The following is a 21833-nucleotide window of genomic DNA, read 5'->3' as shown; positions in this document are numbered from 1 at the left end:
TTAATTGAATTCCGTGACCCAAATAATAATAAATACACAAATAATTCTCCCTAGATAAAATGTGGCATATTCATCCCCTCTCAAAGCGGTAAAAGTATTTGTAGGAAGCAGTGAGTGGAAATGGAAGGGTTTAGTTGTATGTTAATATATTATTCTACTGTTCGAATTGGGAGACAGATGAGTTAGCACCATACACACATTCGTCTAGACTAACCTAGAGGTAATACAAATGAAAATCTATACTAAGGATGTGAACAAGTAGTCAACTAGTCGATTAACCAATAAGCCTAGGTTAATTTAGTCAACTACTCGCATATCTCCCCACCCCCTTGCTAGCTCTGTATCAGAGGCAGCAGAGGTGGGAGGGGAATGGGGGGAAGAGGAGGGGAGCAGGAGCTGATGCTAGGGAGAGACGGCTTAAAAGCCAGTTCCCTTTGAGCACTGGCTCCATGGTGCTGCCTGCCCCCCCACCCCCAAGCTACTGCCTCTATCAGGTGCGGGGCTGCTGCTGCAAAGCAGCCTCTGTCTGCGGCACTGACAGAGGCTGCTTTGGGGCAGCTTCCCCCACTCCTGAATCAGAGGCAGCAGTGCAGGGCAGCAGACAGCAGGTCTGCGAGGGAAGCTGGTTTTTAAACTGGCTCCCTCGCAGACTGGCTCCCGCCTGGCACCCCACGCTGCTGCCTCTGATAGAGCGGCAGCAGCGCATGGTGGCAGAGGGCCCCTCGGGAGTGGGGCTGGATTGTACTATCTGCCACCCCATCCCTGGGGACTATAGAATAGTCGACTAACCACTAAGAATTCATGCGGCGAATTGACTATTCAAATAAGCGATAGCAAACACCCCTAATCTATCTATCACCATATTGTAGGACAAGAGTCAACAAATACATCTATTGCCAATGAAGAATACTGACTGGGATTCTCTCTTCCCTGGCTGCATTAAGATTTGCTTCCAATTACAGCTGAAGGTGAAATGGACTAATCACAGCACTAGTGAGACAGAAGACCAGAATGGCAACTATTAAGTTCCCATTTTAAAGATCTAGCTAAGGGAACCGGCTTGCCAGTTAACTCTGGCGACTAATGCCTGCCCATGGTGGTGAGGGAGGGAATGAGGGCAGCTGGCTTCAGCAGTGTTCCTAAGCATGCTCACTCCATGCCAGCATGGCCAGTACAAGCCAAGTAGTAAATGAATGGGTTAAGGGATCCTTGGCAGGGGGAGGGTCAATCCTGCTCGCCCCCCCTCACGCCGCATGCATCCTCCTTCCACTATTCCATTAGTGACTGGTTTGTGCAGCACTAATTGGGCTGCTTTTGGAAGATGGTGTTCCACATGAAGATGAAGTCAATATAAACTACACAATGGCTTGGCATTAAGTACTGTATTGCCTTTTCTAAGAACAGAAATGTCTTCCTGTAATTTTGAAAATACATATTTTTGCAAAGTATTCTTAGCACAACACGATGTAGAAGCAATGTTAAGAAGGCTAAAAAGTCATTACTGCATTTATTGATATAGAAACACCGGTTTAATAAAATTGTTTTTCAAATGCTTAACATTTTTGCATGCCTCATGAGTTTAGAAATGACAAAAAAATTGCTTTACACACTTATTTCTCAACTTACATTAGATTTCAACAGTTTGACGCTTGTTTCCTTATGTACTTAGTAGCCTATCAAAATCTACAAAGAAGTCACATGACATTTAAAAAGCAGACTATGTGAAAAACAAAAATAATCAGTCATCAGAAAGGCAGGTAATAGACTATACAAAAAATAGTATGCTACAGTTAATCTACTAAACACACAAATCTACTGTACTAAACTACAGTGCAAATGCTTGTGCACAGGGAAAATCATATTTACAATTCCCCTTTATTTACAGGCTCTAAACTACACTATTTCACAGTTATAGTACACATATAGATTTTCTACCATGTTTTTTGACAATGGGACACTGACAACCTAGAACCCAAATTGCTTGTGTATATATTTGCTGTATTCAATTATACATGGGAAAAATGTGTTTCTATGTGTTTTAAAGAGCCTTACAAAATCTAGCAAATGTTATAAGAAGGCAAATCTGGTGAAAATCTGACAAAATCTCTTTTATAGTTATAGGGAAAAACATCAAACAGGGCCAAATGCAAAGATAAAGGAACAGAAGCAACACATTGGATTATTCATATAAACATCCACTTCCAGTTGTTATTGACCATTTCAAAAATAGGAGACTTCTACACAGTATTTGTAGAAATGCCTTCAATTAATAAATTGGATGGGGACTTAGTAGCCCAAATCGAAAGGCTGCTCAAAGGGTGAAAATCTGTCTTGCCTCTGGAGAGAAAGGCATATGTATCTATGACAAACATGAAACACAAATGTTTAACAGAATTGAAAATACTATCCTCCGAGGCCACAAAAAATGCAGTTCATAGAGATTTTATTGGACAGCCATACATTGTTTTCTATAGAAAAGACACGTTAGTTGTCACAAGTACAGAGTGGGTATTTGGAGACTTCTTAAAAGGGACCGAATAAGCATAAAAGCATTGCTTGGACACGTAGGCTAAATTCTGCATTTTCAAAGTGTTGCACAGGATTTAAACACACAACTCAGTCAATGCAAATTGTGTGACTCAGTACTATGTACTGAAGTCCAGGTTAACATGTTTTGGGCAAGACAATCTTCATTCACTCCTCTTAGCAAGTTGAGGAGACAATGCAAAATGAGATCAAAAATCAAGCCTACCAACTGCAGCTAATAAGGAAATACTATTCTAATATAGCCGGATTATCTACTGATAGGGTTATTATTTTGTTAACCTAGGAGGGATTCGAATTAACGCAGCCTCTATTGTTTCCTTCTAGCCCCCAATACTGTACATAGATTTTTTTTTCAAATAGGAAAAATTAATCAAGCAATCTTCCCCTCAACACATGACTATAAATCTCCTACCATCATTACAGGAAGACTTGAGAATAAAAATTAGAATTTACACTCCATGAAATTTGCTGGCTATCAAGTCTTTCTACACAAGCTACTTAAAGAAACAAAAATGAAGTGAACTAGGAAGGTTGTAAATCTAGTTCCTCCTAACCTACAAGGACAAGACATACATAAACAGCATTGTAGTCTCCTTGCTACAGCAGAACCCCACATGGGGCACTTAAACATTGTGTATCAGTAGCATAATCACTCACTTTGGCTTCCTAGCCTGTTTCCACTTTCTGCACAACCTCCGAGAAACAAAGTTTGGTTCATTTCCCAGGACACTGGCTACTTCAGTCAGTCCAAGCTAGCCATGCCTGAGACTGCCTGCCTTACTCTATGTTCCGCACAGGAGTCACACATTAACTCATGTGAGGTCTCCTGAGTGCACTATCAGAACCAGCCTTGTTCAGCTCCTTGCTATGTTTCTCCTCCTCCTTGCTATTTTTTTTTCTGAATTTCATTGTAAACGATGCCAGAGAAAACAGCCACAAACCTGATCACCCTAGGACACTTGGCAACTCGGCTGATCAGTTTAGCAACTCCGAATTAAGTTCACTCTCCTTACTTCTTTCTAAACCTTACATAGCTGGAATCTCACCTCAAGCTGGATTTTACAAGGAAGCTGTTTTCTATGAAGGAAGCACCAACTCCCTGGCAAACATTCTTTTCCCCCACATCGAAAAAAATGTAAGGTTTAAAGCTACACTCTGACCCACCAACTAAAAGGTGGCCAGTGCTTTGCTTCAGTGTTCAAAACCTGGATAACCCAAAGTAACTATCAAAGTCTGATTTTGTATCTTTGTGCTTTCCACAGATTTCTGGAAGAAATACGGTTTACCAGGTCAGACTGTACCAATATTGTTCTTCAAAAAAGAAACCAAATGTATACTCAGTTTGTGGCAAAGTTAGTAGGAGAGCATGGGCAATGAAGTCTTTAGAGCACTGTCTAAGAATATTTAAAAACTTAAATTTGGTAAAAGTGAACCAAGAGATTTCAATAAACATCTCTGTGCAGTTAGTTTTCAGGGAATTAAATCCTTCTCACTCTAAGCAACTGAACACTTCATCGGCTTGCTTTTTAAAAGGAAACACTGCTGCAGGATAAAACTATAGCATACACTCAAGAAAGAGAGGAAACTTAAAAAAGCTATGATGTTTAAGTATACAGCAGCCACATTCCCCAGCCAGCCTACTGCCATGTGTGGTCATGTTAACAGGCAAGCAAGTGGTACACATTTTTGTCAAGCCCTACAAAGTATTTTATTTTCATATCTACCTTTCTGCTTTCTATGAACAAGAAACTTATTTTTCTCTGTAATAAAGCAGGTAATATTTCAAGGGATCAGGCAAAGGCAGACTCAAGACCTTCTCTCTCAGAAAGTTTACAGGGGGTTCGGGTTTCAGTTCAGAGATACCCTTTTCCTCCTCCTCTCTCCTCTCTTCCTCGAGCTCCTCACAGTTGTTGTTATCATCTGAGGCATTTGAGATGCGACTGGCAAAGACTTCTTTATCCAAGAAAACAATGGTTTCCATGCGACGGCGGCGAACACGCCTTCGTTTGAACCTTGGAGGGTTTTTCAGCCCGTTTCCATTTTTGCTCATTGTTTCTTGATGTATTATCTTTTTAATAGTTCCTCGGATGGCAATGCGAGCTAGATCCTGTAGGCTGCGGACAGTCATTGGTGCTATAACACAATGAAAAAAAAATCTAGCAGCACAAGCTTTACTCAGTTTCAGACTATATCAATTTCCTGTCATGCTTATTTAAAAAAAGCTTTATTTCAATCTGTCAATTCAGATTAAACTTTAGCTTTTCCCCAAAAAACTTGTGATAGGCACTTCTCCTTTAATCTGAGCACAGAGAAGGAAATGAGAGTAAAAGTTCAAACACAAAATCCCAGTCTTTGCATAAACTGAAGTAGGTAGACACTGGATGAAATATTTAAAATAGAGATTTAGTATTTTATACTCACATGATCAGGGAACCTATTTTATGCAACAGTGTTTTAATTTTAAAATTTTAGACTTTGAGATTGCAATTTAGACTGTACATAATGTGGAGGAGTTTGTTTCTGGACTTCTCAGTAGCATGAAAAAAGTCTACTCCCATTTCTGTCGCTGATTAATTTCATGACTTTGGGCAAGTCACTTAAGAATGATGAAGAAACTGACAAAAGTTATCTATTTCAAAATGTGTAGGCTTACATCATTAGCATATGAAACGTGCTTCAAGATCCTTGGATAGAAGGAGCTAGAAGCACCTGACTGATAGCAGGGGTCTCAAATTCATGGCCCAAGGCTATCTGCAGCCTGAGCAGTTCCACAATCCAGCCTGCACACAGCTGCTGGCACACAAACCTCTGTGGCTCTGGAGGGTGTCTCTACCCTTCCCTGAAGTCCAGCCCCTGCTCCGTCTCTGCCGTGCCTCTTCCTGCCCCTTGTCTGCTCTTTCCCCCATCACACCCCTTCCCCAAAGGATGCAACTTGGCATGAGGCTGCAGCAGGTGTCGGGTCGCCCCGCACTCACCCCGGCAGCAGGAGCTGCCAAAAAGCAACATAACACAGCAGCCTTGGCTCTGCGGCCATCTCCCAGGCCAGCCCGGTTGCTCCAATTCACCACAGTGGCAGGAAGCGGTGTGCCCCAGACCAAGAGCGGGCTGGCATGGGAGATGGCGGAGCTGCAGAGCAGGCTGCTGCATAGCTCCATTTCTCCATGGCTCCTGCTCCATTTCTCCATGGCTAACCTGAGAATGAAGGACCATCCCATCATTTGGACAGGTGCGGCAGCTGCTGCCGCCCCACCCCTCCCAAGCATGGGGCCCAGGGTGGCTACACCGAACTGTCCTATGTACGAGGTGGCTTTGCACACATCTCCCCCAGGCAATAGGGACATGCCAGCAGTGGCGCAGAGCTAGCAGACAGAAGCCACTTAGCACCACTGCTGTGCTACCAGTGGTGGCAATGGAGTCCCCGGGGGTGGAGTTAAATCACCTGGGGGGGCAGCAGGCAAAGCTAGGGGATGCGGAGGGAGGGAGGAGCACAAACCAGCAGGCAGGGCTGGTAGATGTGTGGGGTGGGAGGAACACGTGGAGATGCACACATACCCACCCCCCAGAACCCTGCCACAGAGGGGCACTCATTGGCCCACTTGCAGGATTTGAAGACTGGCCCTGGCCCTAAGGTAAATAGAGTTTGAGAGCCTGATACATAGGGTGTACACCCACCCTCTTCAGGGGCTGAGGACTCTGCACCTCTTTTGTGCAGCAATGGTCGATATCACTGCACAGTTCTATGTCTCTCATGCAATATAAAGAAAAACTGCACTTGCATACATGTATCCCTGCACTGAAAATTCTGTTCCATTGTGGATTTAAAAAAAACACACAGACATTCTTCTGATCTGGGCAAGGAAGGGGGAAAAAAATAAAGTATGTAATACTTGCAGGCCTCCTTGTAAAGGTTGCACCTCCGAAAATTGGCGCACTCTGGTTCGGCAGGACCACAGATACTCCTGGACCAGAGAGCTTGGAAGCTTAAGGGCAGGAGAGCCAGCTGGCCCGGGACAACAAAGTTGGCAGCCCAGCTGGGGAAAGTGCAGGATTATGGCTGGAGCCCGTGGCAGCTGCGGGGCGGGATTCTCCTAATAGCCTGGGTTGGCGCGGTAGCCCCCGGGAGCACGGGGCCGAGGCTGGAGCCCCTCGACAGCGCAGGGCCGGAGTCCTCCAGCAGCCTCTTGGAGCGTGGGGTCAGAGCTCTGTGGCAGAAGCCAGAGCTGGTGCTGCCCAGGAAGCCAGCAGCAGCTGGGAAAGCAGCCCAGCCAGTTTGGGGGGAGGGCAAGACAGGGTGTCTGCTGGGGCAGTCTGCCAGTAGCAGGTGACGGGTTTGGGGGCCAGTGGCAGGAGACCTCCCCTGGTCCAGCAAATTCTCTCGTTTGGGACTGGTCAGGTCCCGATGGTGCTGGACCAGGGAGGTCCAACCTCAAGTAGACACAATGCAATGTAACCTCTTGCACAAAAGGCTTCTTGTGCAAGAAGCCTGCAGTGTAGACGTAGCCTAAGATGCCATGTATGACTACGTGGGCAAGGCAGTACTGTCTGTCAAACAGGAAGCTGAAAATGTGAAAATGGAGGGAAAATATTTTAAAATACAAAGACACACAATTTCAATTTCATAGAGCAGACACTAACATTTTTGGATTTGTTTTGTAACTTGCTTTCCTACAACATAACTCTTCAAATACGTTGAAAGAAAAAATGGTGTCCAGCACACTATGGACAAAATTGAACAGCCATCAAATGAATGAAACAGCTTGCACAGTTTTCACCAGGAGGAGGAAGCTGCACCTCAGCTGCCTAGGAATAGTATGCTTGGATAAAAATCAAACTAACAGCCAAGGGGACAGCAGAAAGAAGAGCATATATGCCTATAAATATTTTTACTTACGCAAATGAACAAGTTTTGATTTCCCTGAATCTGCATGGTTGGGTTGAATCAGAGGAGCAAAAGAAACAGCAAGGATCTTCTTGGTTTCCCACGCAGCAGGACCAATACGTGTTATCTTCGTCAGCTGCATTAAAAAAAAAGTGTTGTCCACTATGCAAACAGTTATCGACTGCTAATTTGTTATGCAAAGAATGAACAATCTATTGTTTGCCTTTTAGATTTCAGGCAAAGAGAATCTTGATATCCCATAGACATTTATTCCTTGGCTTCAAAACAGTTATTGCAAACAATATTGGTTGGTTGTGTTGTGTGCATAGAATTAAGATCACCAATTCATTTCCCATAGTGTAGGTGATCTAACAACTTCTGAATGGTAATGATTTCTGCAGACTGCTGACAGAAACTAACTACTTGAAGACAAGGGGCTCCATGTCACTTTCTATCCTAAACTAAGCAGTTCCTTGACTATACATTTCTGTTTGAAACAGATGTAAGAATTGCATCTCTTGATATGTTTGTTTAGAAAGCTTTAACATAGCTATTCATAGTCTGAAATCAACAATGATTTCTGGCAAACCATTAAAAATGACAGAGCATTAAAAAAACTGGTATCTGGCAAGTTGGGCTAGTAAATAACAGCACCATAATCCTAAGAAAAGCAGACTCCACAGGCTGTTGCTGACACAAAGAAGGCAACAAACAGATAAAGTAACTGTAGTCTAATAATTGTCTTGTTAGTTTTGCACTGCAGAAAGAGGGTAGGCCTAGAAAGCCCATTTTGTATCAGCAGCAGTTTTGGCTACAGGCTGCTGTTTACTTAACCGATGACTTGCAACTATTTTGAATACTTCCTGTTTGGCAAAGTAGGCTGACACATTTTCCTTGTCCAGTTCTCACTTGCTGTATCTGAAACTCTGAACAAATTTCCTACTAGACAAATCTCCAACAGTGTACACTATAAATAGAGAAAAACAAACAACTAAACCCAGATTTATTCAAGCAAAAAAACTTTTTTATGTCTTTAATAGTGAAGGAAAAGGTTTTAGCTAATCTTTAACTTCTTAGTTCAAGTTTTTAACTGGCCTTCTTAACACCTCTAATGTTTACATGCATAAATCAGGTATATTTTCAAATACCCAGAAATTACCCAGTTTAGGTGCACAAAATGCTCACTGGCACTTCAGAATGTTGGTATATTGGATGGCCCTTTAGAAGATAATTTGTGAAGTTGACTCAAATGCTTAAAAGAAATGATCAAACATTAAGTATTCCTGATTTATAATTTAAAAGTTATTTGCTGGTTATAATAAATATAACAAGACACTACACTATTCATTTGCAAAAATCTATTTATGAAGTAGTTTAAAAACAGAGAATCAGAAATTCAAGCTACGGGTAATTTGAAACCAAATTTATAATTCAGTGTTTTCTCCCTCTTCTAGCCCCAAATGAAAAATATGAAAAGATGTAAGATTCATATTGTTACAACTCAACCCAAAACTGAAACATTACCTTCCTTTTCCAAATACTTACTATAAAAATATTTTTATGCACAGTGTTAATTTACCACTGTAAAGCAGAAACTGTGCTATGATACCTCACTTCAACAAACTTTGACTGACACATTCTTGAAGAAGTACAAAAATGAAGTGTTAACAACTTAAGAGTAGTTTCACAATTCACTTCAAAATTAAATGCCAAAGCCCTGAAAAAGGACTGTCTGGTAGAAATATGCACACTTTGTAACAATTAAAACTTGAGATGTGATTGGTTCCGGGGGTGTCGTAACTCGAACCCGCATTTACGATAGGCGCCGGGCGCCGTCGTAAATGCAGGCCAAGGACGCAAGTCGGGGGTTTCTGGCCCCTTCTGCACTTACAAAAATGGTTGTAAGTGCGGGGGGTCAGAACTTGGGTGGTCGGGGGCCTCCTGTAATTCAGTTTCTGGAAATTGCTCTTTTTATTCCTACTACAGACTTACTGTAAGAGCTGATATGCCAAACAGTTGCCTCTAAAGAATGTAGTGAACTACAGACTAAATAAGAATAAAGAAATCAAAATCACAGGTAAAGAGGCACTCGACCTTTTCCTCAAGTGGCATGACAAGAATTCCCCCAACTTTCAGCAGATTCTTCATGTAGTCCTCATGTTCTTTTTGTACCCCAGCACCACAGTAAACACGGTCATACTGAGTAGACTCTGGAGAGATCTCTAAACAATTGCCAGTAACAAAGGAAGGCTCACAGAATTCAAATCTGAAAAAGAAGCAGCCCAATTATAACACTTGTGGCTTGGTGAGAAAAGAAATTTCATTGACGATTTTCCCTCCTAAGACCCAATTTCCTGAATTTCAAAAAGTTACTTTCTATAGAATACAGGTTGAAACTCCTTCTGGACCATGGAAGCTGCCGCACTAGACAGCCCGGGTGGAGAGCTAGCGCCTGGGAGCTCTGCTGGCTGGCAGAGCAGCGGGAGCTTGACGCACAGCAGCCGGGGTTCCCAGCAGAGCAGCGGGAGCCTCATGCGCAGTAGTGGGGCTGCCCACTAGGGCAAGGGGAGCCTGGCATGCAGAGGTAGTGGAGCTGCCCGGTATGGCAGCAGGAGCCGGGAGCTGCAGCGAGTGCCCGCTGCGCAGAGGTGGGAGGGCTGCCTGGTAGGGCAGTGGCAGCTGACAGGGCAGCAGGGGTCAGCGAGGAACCAGCTGGGAGGCCAGTAGTTGGGCAAGGGTTGGAGGGGGCTGGGGGCAAGAAATGACCGGTCTGGCAAAATCTCTCATCTAGGACTGGTCAGGTCCCAAGGGTGCTAGACCAGGGAGGTCCAACCTGTACCAGAAAAGGGCCACAATCTGAGGCCCTCTAGGCTAGAATGATAATGAAATTACTCATATATGAGAGTTTCCAAAGATGTCAGGTGTATGTATGATCTTAACACATATCCTGGATAACTGCTTATGCAAATAGTCAGGATTGGGACTGGTCATAAAATTACCCTATTTGTGGGCCCAGTTATAATATCTGTGCATAAATATAAATATAACTCATGTAATTTGAACGCTAACCTCTTTTAAAACTGAAACCAGTATGTCTTCGGCTAGGTTTTCCATGCATTTTTCCTTAACTGGCTAAATAGGTTTCAACACTAAGGGTGCATCTACACAGCAACGTTATTTCGAAATATCATCGAAATAATGGGTGGCTTATTCCGGATTTTGTAAACCTCATTCCACAAGGAGTAATGCCTCTTCTAAAATAGCTATTTCGGAATAGCAGTACAGGCAGTCCCCGAGTTACGCGGATCCGACTTATGTCGGATCCGTAGTTACGAACGGGGATTTCTCGCCCCGGAGAACTAGAGCAGCGGGACGCCTGGTCCCGCCGCCCGCCTTCTCCGGGGTGAGAAAAGCTGCTCCCTGTCTCCCTGGTCTGCTGGCAGAGCCAGCAGACCAGGGAGACGGGAGCAAAGCGGCGGAGCACCGGGGGCCGGACCCGTGGCCGCTTCCAGATCAGCTGGAAGCGGCGCGGGTCCTGCCGGGTGCTCCGCCGCTCTGTTCAGCGTCTCCCTGGTCTGCAGAACAGGGAGACACTGAACAAAGCGGCGGAGCGCCCGGGGCCGGACCCGCGCCGCTTCCAGCTGATCTGGAAGCGGCGCGGGTCCGGCCCCGGGTGCTCCGCCGCTTTGTTCAGCGTCTCCCTGGTCTGCAGACCAGGGAGACGCTGAACAAAGTGGCAGAGCACCCGGCTGGACCCGCGCCGCTTCCAGATCAGCTGGAAGCGGCGCGGGTCCGGCCCCGGGTGCTCCGCTGCTCTGTTCAGCGTCTCCCTGGTCTGCAGACCAGGGAGACGCTGAGCAGAGCAGCGAAGGACCCAGGCAGGACCCGCAGCGCTTTCAGCTGATCTGGAAGCTGCAGGTCCGCCCGGGTCCTCTGTGGCTTTGCTCAGCGTCTCCCTGGTCTGCAGACCAGGGAGACGCTGAGCAAAGCCGCGGAGGACCGGGGCCGGACCGCGGCGCTGATCTGGAAGCGCCACGGTTCGGCCCGGGTCCTCCGCAGCTTTGCTCCACGTCTCCCTGGTCTGCTGGGGGGGGACGCAGCTAGTGCCCCCCCAGCAGACCAGGGAGACGTGGAGCAAAGCCGGGGGCCTGTGGTAGAGCAGGTGGGGCACTGCCGGTTGGTCCCGCAGCACCGCTTCTTGGCGCTACTGAACCAACCCGGCAGCACCCCAGCTGCTCTGCCCCAGGCGTCCTGATTCAGCTGCTGATCAGTTTCAGCAGTGGCTGAATCAGGATGCCTGGGGCAGAGCAGCTGGGGTGCTGCTGGGTTGGTCCAGTAGCTCCGAGGAGCAGCCGCGCTACTGGACCAAGCCAGCAGCACCCAAGTTGCTCTGCCCCAGGCGTCCCAAAGTCAGCCGCTGCTGAAACTGACCAGCGGCTGACTACAGGAAGACCGAAGCAGAGTTGCTCTGCCCTGGGCTTCCTGGAATCAGCTGCTGATCAGTTTCAGCAGCAGCTGACTTGGGGACGCCTGGTGTTCTTATCTTGAATCTGTATGTAAGTGGAACTGGTGTCCAGATTCAGCGGCTGTTGAAACTGATCAGTTTCAGCAGCGGCTGATGCCAGTTTCGACTTACATACAGATTCAACTTAAGAACAAACCTACAGTCCCTACCTTGTACGTAACCCGGGGACTGCCTGTAGTGTGAATGCGCAACTGCTGCTATTTCGAAATAGCTCCTCCCTCAGGCCCATTCAAAGTAATCATTCCCCAGTGCTTCCTGGGGCTCTAAATCGAGGTAGCACGTCCACATTAGGAGAGCCAGCCTTGGACTAATTTTGAGGCTTCCCTGTTGTGTAGACGAGTTATTTCAAAATAAACTATTTTGGAGTATTTCTTCCAGAACAGCTTATTCCAAAATAAGTGTGCAGTGTAGACATAGCCTAAGAGTGAGATGCTGTCCACACTGAAATCAATGGGAGTTTTACTATCCATTTCAACTGAGCCAGGTTTTCACTGTGAATTCACAGTTCAGACAATAATTCGTATACTAGAGTATTTCTCATATAGTTTAAGAAAAAAAGAACAATTTTGGGTTAATATTTGATTTTGCAGAATGGTCAGAATTCACAAAGACTATAACCACCCCTACATTTGATGTGTCAATAATGACAAAATATACAGTTGTGCCACCTTTGGTCCTTGGAGACAGCCAGCCGACTAAAATATGTTAGAATTACAAAAGAAACAGACTTCAAGAATAGGGATATAAAAAAGGTTAGAAAAAATTAACCGTGGAACCAAGTCAGTTACACAGTCCATGCGCTCCCAGTGGTTGGTTGCCAATCCTGCCAACCCCATGGGCTGCCAGTCCTGTCAGCTCCCAGCAGCTCCCGCTGGGAGCCCACAGGGTCAGCACGCCTCCTCCAACTTCCCTTACTCTTCGTACAATGAGGGTTACTGGAGCTGGAGTAAGAAGTCCTCCAGCTTGACAGCACTTCAACATTATTTTTAAATAATTGCCTACTGCATAGACACAGACTGAGTTATTTTGAAATAATGTTGCTGTGTAGGTGTACCCTGAATTACCAGTTGGTCAGATGTAGAACAGTGTGCTTTTATAAATTATTTTTCTTACTCCCCTCAACGTATATAAACAATGAATAATTGGCCAATTTGTTTGACTACATAGTTGCTTCAGTATTATGAAGTCATCAGAAGTTTGTACACAGACTTGGATACAAGGCAAATTTTATTAAAAGGATTTTAATGGGAACACTAGACCACCTATCCTTTTTGACAATAGTTTTAATATAAAATAGATGGGCCAGGATCTTATCTAAATGACCCCATCTTTAATACCTTCAACTCCCCCTCCTTTTGTAGTTGCATTGCAGAGTCACTGATATTTCTAACAGGCCTCTAGATATAACATTTCTTTCTTAGATTTTTTTTCCCCAATAAACCATATTAGAGCAACTTGGAAATTACTTTACACTCTTTGGTGGGATTCAGGCTGAGAGATCGCAAATATCATGGCTCAGCTATTTTTTGAAGCATATCTAACCACTGTCTTCCCCCAGCCCCCGCTTCCAATTTTTTTCCTCCTTCCCCTTATTTATTCTTGGCTCTGGACTTCCAACACTCTGGTCATCTGAAGAAGTGGGCTGTGCCCACGAAAGCTCATGATACCATCTACATGTTTTGTTAGTCTTTAAAGTGCTACTAAACTATTTGTTGTTTTTTATGTTTTTCCTGTTGCAGACTAACTCGGCTATCCCCTCTGAAATTTTTTAGACAGATGGCTATCACCACTTCCAGCCTCAATACACTGGCTGTAATTAAGTCTTATTGCCAATAACCAGTTTTAGCTTCTCTTAACCTGTGTGGTATTAGAATGGCTAAGAATACAACAACATAGCAAAAACTTCTTAACCTCCCTCCTCCCACATACCCGTCAGCTTACAATGTTATTACATACTGCAAGCTCAGAAAGTCTAAGGAGCCAGTGTCCTCAAATCACCCTTAAATCTGGAGTTCTTGCGTATGAGCCAGGAGTGCTACCCAAAGAGCTAGTAGTCCTTAGTGATAATTATTAAATGCAAAATCATGAAGTGGATGCCACAGGTATTCTCTACTCTTACTTGTCAAAGCTGTCGCTTGTTCTGATGAAGTAGTCCAATTTTTGCTTTGCATACTCTATAACGTCAGAATGAAGCTCCACGCCATGGTTAACACCAAAAGGACCTGCAAGTTTAAAAAGAAAGAAAATGGTTATATGGCCAACGGGATAAAGCCCAGCACAATTGATTCCTGTTACTTTCTCAACTTGTTTCAGATAAACTGCTCCTTAAAAAGGTTTCTATAATTCAAAACTTTTGTTTTGAGATCTGCAGCGCCATTAACTATTACAGAGGGCTAGTGCCTGAACGTGAATCAACCTTTTGTGACTAGTATGCTCCTACTCATGCAGCAAACAGTGAGATAGGAATGCTGATATCACCGACGTACCACTGCTGTAGAAAATAAAGAATACACTGTAAATCACTAAAGATTAATGCAGTGGGAAATAACCAATACTTCTTCCAATAATACAAGAACAAGAGGTAACCAAATGAAATTAATAGGCAGCAGATTTAAAACAAATCAAAAGGACATATTTCTTCACACAATGCAGTCAACCTGTGGAAATCTCTGCCGGGGGATGTTGTGAAGGTCAAGACTTTAGCAGGGTTCAAAAAAAAGAACGAGATAAATTCATGAAGGAGAATCCAGCAATGGCTATTAGCCAGGATGGGCAGGGATGGTGTCCCTAGCCTCTGTTTGCTGGAAGCTGGGAGTGGGTGACAAGGGAGGGATCATTTGATGATACCTGTTCTGTTCATTCCCTCTGCAGCACCTGACACCGACCACTGTCGGAAAACAGGATACTGGGCTAGATGAATCTTTGGTCTGACCCAGTATAGTATGAGAGCACAAATATTTTAATAAACAAAATGCTTAATGAAATGAATAAATTAGTTATGCCTAGGATCAAAACTTGGCAAGAGTTATAGCTCACGTGGTAATTTTAGCTAGCTCTAGAAATCCGACTCATTCCTCTTACAGGAAACTACTTTATTTGTTTTTAATTGGATAATATATAGTTCAAATTTCTGACAGAGCAACCTTTAAAGGAGAGAGCTTGAACTTAAAAAAAAAATCTTTAAAAATGTTTTTAAAGGATTTTTCTGTTTGTATTACCATATTTATAAGGGTCTTTCCAACAAGGGAAAGCGGCTTGGCTTAAAACCACCACGAGATGTGTTGCCAAATGCAACAAGTAATTCCCACAGAACTAAAGTTGTTTATCTTTTATTTTTCAGTTATAATAATCTTAGATGCCACTAGTAATTAACAAGAGAGAAAAAACATCAGACCAAAAGTGATTAATAAGTTGGAAATATCACTTTCATCTATATTATATTAGAGAAGTACAAAGGGTGAATCTAAGTTCCATAAAAACAAGGGAAGGACACTTACTTAGTATGCCATAAGTAAAATTTAGTATTCTGCATTACAGCAGAAAGAACTTGAACATTACAGGAATCTGAACAGAGCTTAGAACACCTTTGTATTACATCAGTTAGAGGCAATGCTGGTTAGCAATATTTTGATTCTCTGAAGTGCTGGGAGTCTAAATTTTACAGAAGGCAAAAAAGGAAGTATCGTGGCTTCCAGAAGATTATAATATCCTAGGGAATTAATTGTAATTTGATTATTTTTGTTTTGAAGAGTTTGACTCTGCATTAGAAACAGATCAGTCCCCGTGACCTCCATATTTTGACAAACTGAATCCTTGTTTAATAAGACATAACAAGTTCAATCCAGTCATGTCATGTGACTTTACATAACACAATCCGACATAACAAAGAAAAACACATAATATGGCAATTTGCCTTCAAATATTTGAAAGGAAATTGTTGCAGAATTACAGTGATGTACAACTTAAGAGTACTGCTGCTAGGCACTGAAGACAACAGCCATACTAACATTATAATTAGAGCTATACAAATCCATCCATACTTTTGAGATGAGAGAGGCTTGCTAATTTTAAGGGGAAAATAGTTCAAAGGCCCTGAAGTTATAAATGTTCATATTCTAATTAAGTCTGTCAAATCTTGTTGCGAATCAATAAGTAAGTCCCAGTTCCATGACCATTCACTGCAAGTGGGACTAAGACTCAACTCCAAACTTTTAAACAATTAAAATTTCCAACCACAGCCAGGAGGATAATGGAGACACTCCTGCCATTAGCAGTTGTACTGGAAATCAGAAGCAGTGTGTAAGCAGTGACTTTGGATTTCACAAGGATCAATGCAGCTTGAAATTTATGTTAACAGTTCTCTACACACAACGATTACGGTCATCATGAGAATGTAAGGTGATTCGCTTCATTTTCATGTTTAACTCGGTGTGATCAGCCATGCTTTTATACACTAGAAGAGCTATTCTACTTACATATTTACTGCTATGTGTTTGTCTAGAGGAAGGAAAGGGAAAAAGGAGATTACTAACTTTGGGCAGCCACTATCACTCTTCTTCTATTAAGACATAAGACAATTTGTTAAATTGTATTTTGAAGCATCACCTTGACTGCACTCTGGTACTAACTGTAGAACTTGGTATCAGGGTACTGATTTTCATACACTGGTATAAATTAGCTTGCAAGATCATAATCAGATCCTTTAAATGTATCTCAGACTGGCTACAATTAATTAAGAATAAATGGGGGTACAGATGTAGAGTCAGGACCCTCTCTGTCCAAACTCAATCACCAGTCCACACAAAATTGTCTCTTTCCACTCCTGTCACCTTGATCTTCCCCAGCAAGCTTAAACCCGTCTCAATAGGAAGCCATGATAATTAGCTGTGCACTTCATCATCTGTTTTGAGTCTTCACTAGGTTTCCTGAATCTTGTTTAATTTGTCAAGTTTCTTTAATTGCACTTGGACCCAATTTAAAATCTTAAAATTAAAGAGAGGAATGTTTCCTACTATCATGTAAATAAAAGATAATTTAATCAATAATTAACCTGAAAAAGCTATTTACCCAAGATGAGTCCAACCATAGAACTCAGATAACCGGTTCCACTGCCCAGATTCAAGAACGACAGTCCTGGCTCTAGATCCAAAGCTTCCATCACTTCAGAGTAAATGCATGGTGCAGAGATATGAATATTTCCATGTTTCCAAGCCAGGTCTTTGTAAGCATTGTCCTTAAACTCCTCAGGATAGTAGTGTGCTCGATCAATGGCACGGAATGCCTGCTCCACTAACTCTGTCCGGATGTACTGTGCTTCTTTTAGGTTATCAATTAACTCATCGTTATCTTCTCCCGCACTCACTGCGCCTCCCATCTTCAACAATTTTTAGCAAGTTCTAAAATTAAACTGGGATGGGGAAGATGAGCAACAGAAGACATTTTACACCATTATAAGCACTAAGGCAGCTGAACAGAAAGCAACTTAAAGTCCTAAAAAGAAGACAACTCCTTTGCAAAAATATCAACATAGAAACGTTAGAAAGGAACATATACTCAAAAGCTCACTTAAAAAACATTATCAGCTCTTAAAAACAAAATCATTTAGATCTGGTACCTGGAGTTTCAGAATCACATACAGGGGTTGGGGGGGGGGGGGGAGGAAGGTCATAATATTCATATTTTAGTTGCATAATATCCTCCTCTAGTGGCACGAACTTTTTACTATAATAAAATATATGAATAGTATCATGAGCTTTCGTGGGCACAACCCACTTCTTCAGGTGACAAATATTTCAGATATTTGTCATCTGAAGAAGTAGGTTGTGCCCACGAAAGCTCACGATATTTTCTATATATTTGTTGGCTAGTGTCTAAGGTGCTACAGGATCACTGTTGTTTTTAAAAGTTTTTTGTAGTTACTGACTAACACAGCTACCCCCCTGAGACTTTTTTACTACCATGTTAGTCACTGTTTCCACTTAAGCAGCTCAGTAAGATTATGGATTCTAGTTCCCATTCATATTCATCCTTTTCCAGTATGGAGTCCAAGCACTCATAATAAAAAATAAGGAATACAAACATGGCTTGTGTTTGCTAATTTTCAAAGATCATCTAGGATACTTGTTTGAGTAACACCAGAAAGTGGTTGACAGACTGCAAAAGAAACAGGCAGAAAAAGGAATCAGAACGCCTTCCAAATTTCCTTTAAGGGTAAAGGAGAACATCACATGATGTTAAGTCCATGGATATACATTACATAAGATGATGATGAGAATCAAGGGGCACAAGCAGAAGTGAAAAAAATACATATCCACAGAAGAGAGAGTAACTGTTGGAAAGAACTTTCCTCAGAATGAGTGCAATTTCTCATGGTCTCTTCTAAGAGTTAAGTGAGATCAACTGCCTTAGAAACTATTTCAACCACATCTGGCCTTTACAAATTCATGACACTGCTGATGTCACTTTTTACAGACTCATAATTCATTTTGGAAAAAAGAACTCAAAGCACTTATTTTCTATGTAGGACACACACTCACACAGTACATCTTCAGCTTTTAAAGAATGAGTTACAGAGGGTAAGCACTTTAATTTATAATTCCAAATTAATCTGGTTGTTTCCTACACACTAAAAAGTTCCATTCCAGAAAGTACAATACGAATTTTCATTTGCACTGCTTTGCAGTGCTAACAATAACTGCATAAGCAGCAATTGTAGTGCTGTTTTCTAGATTCAGTAGCTCTGCCCACAGCTAAAATGTTCTACAAAATGAACTAGAGAAAAAAAATCATACCTTACCAGTTTCAAAAGAAATAAAAACAATTGCTGCAAGATTCAAGAAAATGTCAACACATCTGTTCTCAGAGGATGCGTCTAGACTGGCATGATTTTGCGGAAATGCTTTTAACGGAAAAGTTTTTCCGTTAAAAGTATTTCCGAAAAGAGTGTCTAGATTGGCACGGGTGCCTTTGCGCAAAAAGTGCTTTTGCGCAAAAGCATCCGTGGCCAGTCTAGACGCCATTTTGCTCAAGAAAGCCCCGATCGCCATTTTACGCATCGGGGCTTTCTTACGCAAAAAATTCCTGTCCTGTCTACACTGGCCCTCTTGCAAGAGGGCTTATCCCTGAGTGGGAATGTCAAAGTATTTGTGCAAGAACACTGACAATCTTACATTAGATCGTCAGTGTTCTTGCGCAAATTCAAGCGGCCAGTGCAGACAGCTGGCAAGTTTTTGCCAGTCTAGACACACCCAGAGAGTTCTTATCCTATCTGTTTGCAAACAGATATGAGGCATGAACAACTTGACTCAAGTTCTTAGGAAAGACTGTTAGCCTGTTTAATAAATGTATGCCTCAAAGTGCATTAAAACATTAATAGGATTTTGGATATTTCTCCCCCACCCTGTTTTCAGGAAACAGGAATCTTCCCTCATCCCTTTTCCACTCCAGTTATTAATTTCTGAATAATAGTATGGTTGGTGGTTTGGTGCCTTTAGGTAGTATTCTTTGCAATTAATTACTACGTATAGAAAATTCCTTCCATCTCTTAAGACCTTGTTTTTCTTAGCTTTTCTTTGTGCACACTATTGTCTTGAGTATGTTTATCTCCTTCCCTCCATTCAGGCCCTTTTTACACTATTAAAATCTCCATGTTTAAATACAATAGCGAAGTATGGCTGTGGTCCTACCAGGGCTCAAAAGTGTGGCTTCCTGACAAGGTTAAACAAATCCTGTTTGTTTTTTTGCTTCAGTATCACAACCCAGTTTCAGTGTTATGGTTTTACAGTCCACTATACACTAGAATCCATCAAGAAACCGCAAGTCCCACCTAAAACATTTTTATCCTCTGACCAGGCCTTAGCCCAGTTATGAGGACACCAACGTTTAAATCCACTCTACACACAATTGTTAATTTGTCACCTGGTCAGGGGACAATCAAGTTGTATCAGGGTCCCTAAGTTATACTGGTAGTGTAGATGAGACCTAGGGTGCAAAGAAGGATTTGAAATGATTATTTCCACAGCACAAACCAGTCTTCATTTTGCAGGAAAAATCTACTGTACATGCAGAATTTTAAAACATACCCTAAAGTTATTTTTCCCAACAGCTACACATTTGCTTTCCTAAGCTGATAGCTGGGGGAAAGTACCTTTGATTATAGCTCTTTTAATTCTGTAGTTGCATTCTTTTGCAGCTCTTGGGCAGACTATGGATTTCTGTACCGATCAGAGCGTTCCAGGTCACATTACTCTGGAATGTGCCTGCCACAGTTCTGATCACTACCAGAACAGCGCGGTTTGTGAGCGGTGCACCCTCCAGGAATGGCGATGCCACCCACAATTTAGATGGTGCCACGCTCTTTCTTGCCTCTTCTGAGAAAAAAATAAAGAGTTGATCATCGGAGCAGTTATGTTTGGATTGCAGGCGCACACAACCATCTCCGAAAGGTTTATTACCAAGCCTGAAAAGAGCTCACCACACGCTTGGAAGGCGCTCAGAGCCAGGCAAGGCATGGCCAGGCAGCTTTCGGACAGCTGGGTCCGACGGGTGGGACTGCCACAGCCCAGCTGGGCAAGGAAGAATAAGAGACAGGGACCCACTTCAGGGGGGACGGAGTCATGCCCCTCTCACTGACCCCCCCCTCACATCGCTCTGCACCCCCGTGTTACTTTCCCTGCCAGACCCCGTGACACGTGTGTGTGTGTGTGTGTGTGCGTGTGTGTGTATGTGTGTGTGTGTGTGCGTGTGTATGTGTCTGCGTGTGTATGTGTGTGTGTGTGTGTATGCGTGTGCGTATGTGCGTGTGTATGTGTCTGCGTGTGCGTGTGTATGTGTCTGCGTGTGTATGTGTGTGTGCGTGTGTCACACACACGGCTGTGCCCCGTCTTCCCTCCTAGCCAGGCAACGTCCCTAAGCAGAGCGCACCCCGCCTCGGCGCTGCCACAACGGGGGGGGGGGGGCCTCGCCCGTTGCGATGGGGGGGGAGAGGTTGACCAGGTCACCACACCCCCCCGCCCAGTATTATATTATTGTAGGGTCGCGGCTGCCGGGGCAGGTGGGGGGGGGGGACCTGACTGAGGCCGCTGCCCCAGTGTGAGGAGACCCCAACGGACCGGGGGGGGGGGGGTCTCCAAGCCCCTCCCCCCAGCAAGGGGCGATGGGGCGGGGTCTCCCCTCCCCCCCACCAGGGGCCTGCAGGGGGAGGGGCCCCGTGCGGCGAGGGCGGTTGGGCCCGGCAGCCGGCGGTTGGGCTCTACCTGGGCGCTGGGGCAGCGGCTCCCCGCACCGGCCCGGCTCTCCTCAGCCCTCCGGCTCCGGCGGGCAGCTGTAAACACTCCCCCAGCTGGGAGCCCCCAGGCAGCGCCAGTGCGCAGCCGCGGAGCGGACCAACGGCGCGGGGATAACGGACGAGACCGCGGGGGGGGGGGGGAGAGAGGGAGGTGAGATTATGGAATGTACCATTGCAGCGGAGGGGAGCGTAACCACTGAGCTCCACGCGCAGAGCAGGCAGGAGAGTGGAGACGTGTTGGAGCGACACACCCACCTCCACGCACACACAACCCCCCCCCCCACGTCTGTCCCTGCGCCCCCAGCACACAGGCACCCCTGGACCCAGATCCCAGCTCTGCTGGGTCCCTCTTCACCCTGCCCCACAGGCCCAAGGCAGCAGCCTGGCTTCAAAATTAAGGGTTTTGTCAAGAGCTGGGGGGTTACTTTTATTTGCACGCTCCCTTTGCAGCCCTGTAGCTGCACACACCTCTGGGCTGTGTCAAGACTGGCAAGTTTTTCCGCAAAATCATCTGATTTTGCGGAAAAACTTGCCAGCTGTCTACACTGGCCGCTTGAATTTCCGGAAAAGCACTGACAATCTCCTGTAAAATTATC

General features: G+C 44.1%; 1 protein-coding gene across 2 annotated transcripts; it reads right to left on the bottom strand.

Moving 5' to 3' along the window:
• Window positions 1-1506: 1506 nt before the first annotated feature.
• On the bottom strand, window positions 1507-21362 carry PCMTD2 (protein-L-isoaspartate (D-aspartate) O-methyltransferase domain containing 2). 2 transcript variants are annotated; one of them, XM_075901028.1, is made up of 6 exons: window positions 21206-21362; window positions 17019-17358; window positions 14071-14173; window positions 9521-9692; window positions 7439-7562; window positions 1507-4680 (listed from the first exon to the last, which is right to left on the bottom strand). In XM_075901028.1, exons 2-6 carry the CDS (start codon window positions 17323-17325, stop codon window positions 4298-4300), a joined length of 1089 nt encoding a protein of 362 aa, XP_075757143.1. In that variant the 5' UTR covers window positions 17326-17358; window positions 21206-21362; the 3' UTR covers window positions 1507-4297. The 2 variants fall into 2 exon arrangements, with proteins under 2 accessions (XP_075757143.1, XP_075757144.1); XM_075901029.1 differs by lacking the exon at window positions 21206-21362 and adding an exon at window positions 19869-19908.
• Window positions 21363-21833: the final 471 nt, after the last annotated feature.

Source organism: Pelodiscus sinensis, chromosome 18 (assembly GCF_049634645.1).
Source record: "Pelodiscus sinensis isolate JC-2024 chromosome 18, ASM4963464v1, whole genome shotgun sequence".
In the NCBI taxonomy this organism is placed as follows: Eukaryota; Metazoa; Chordata; order Testudines; family Trionychidae; genus Pelodiscus; species Pelodiscus sinensis.
The sequence above is the reverse complement of the archived record's forward strand: the minus strand, read 5'-3'. Positions and strand labels throughout refer to the sequence as shown.

Excerpts from the sequence above, each read along its gene's own strand:
- PCMTD2 (XM_075901028.1), bottom strand. The coding sequence starts at position 17,325 with ATGGGAGGCGCAGTGAGTGCGGGAGAAGATAACGATGAGTTAATTGAT. Across the intron at positions 14,174-17,018 it reads TATGGTTGGACTCATCTTGG|GTCCTTTTGGTGTTAACCAT; the intron begins GTAAATAGCTTT and ends TTAAACTTGCAG. Across the intron at positions 7,563-9,520 it reads TCATGCCACTTGAGGAAAAG|CTGACGAAGATAACACGTAT; the intron begins GTCGAGTGCCTC and ends TTTTTAATGCAG.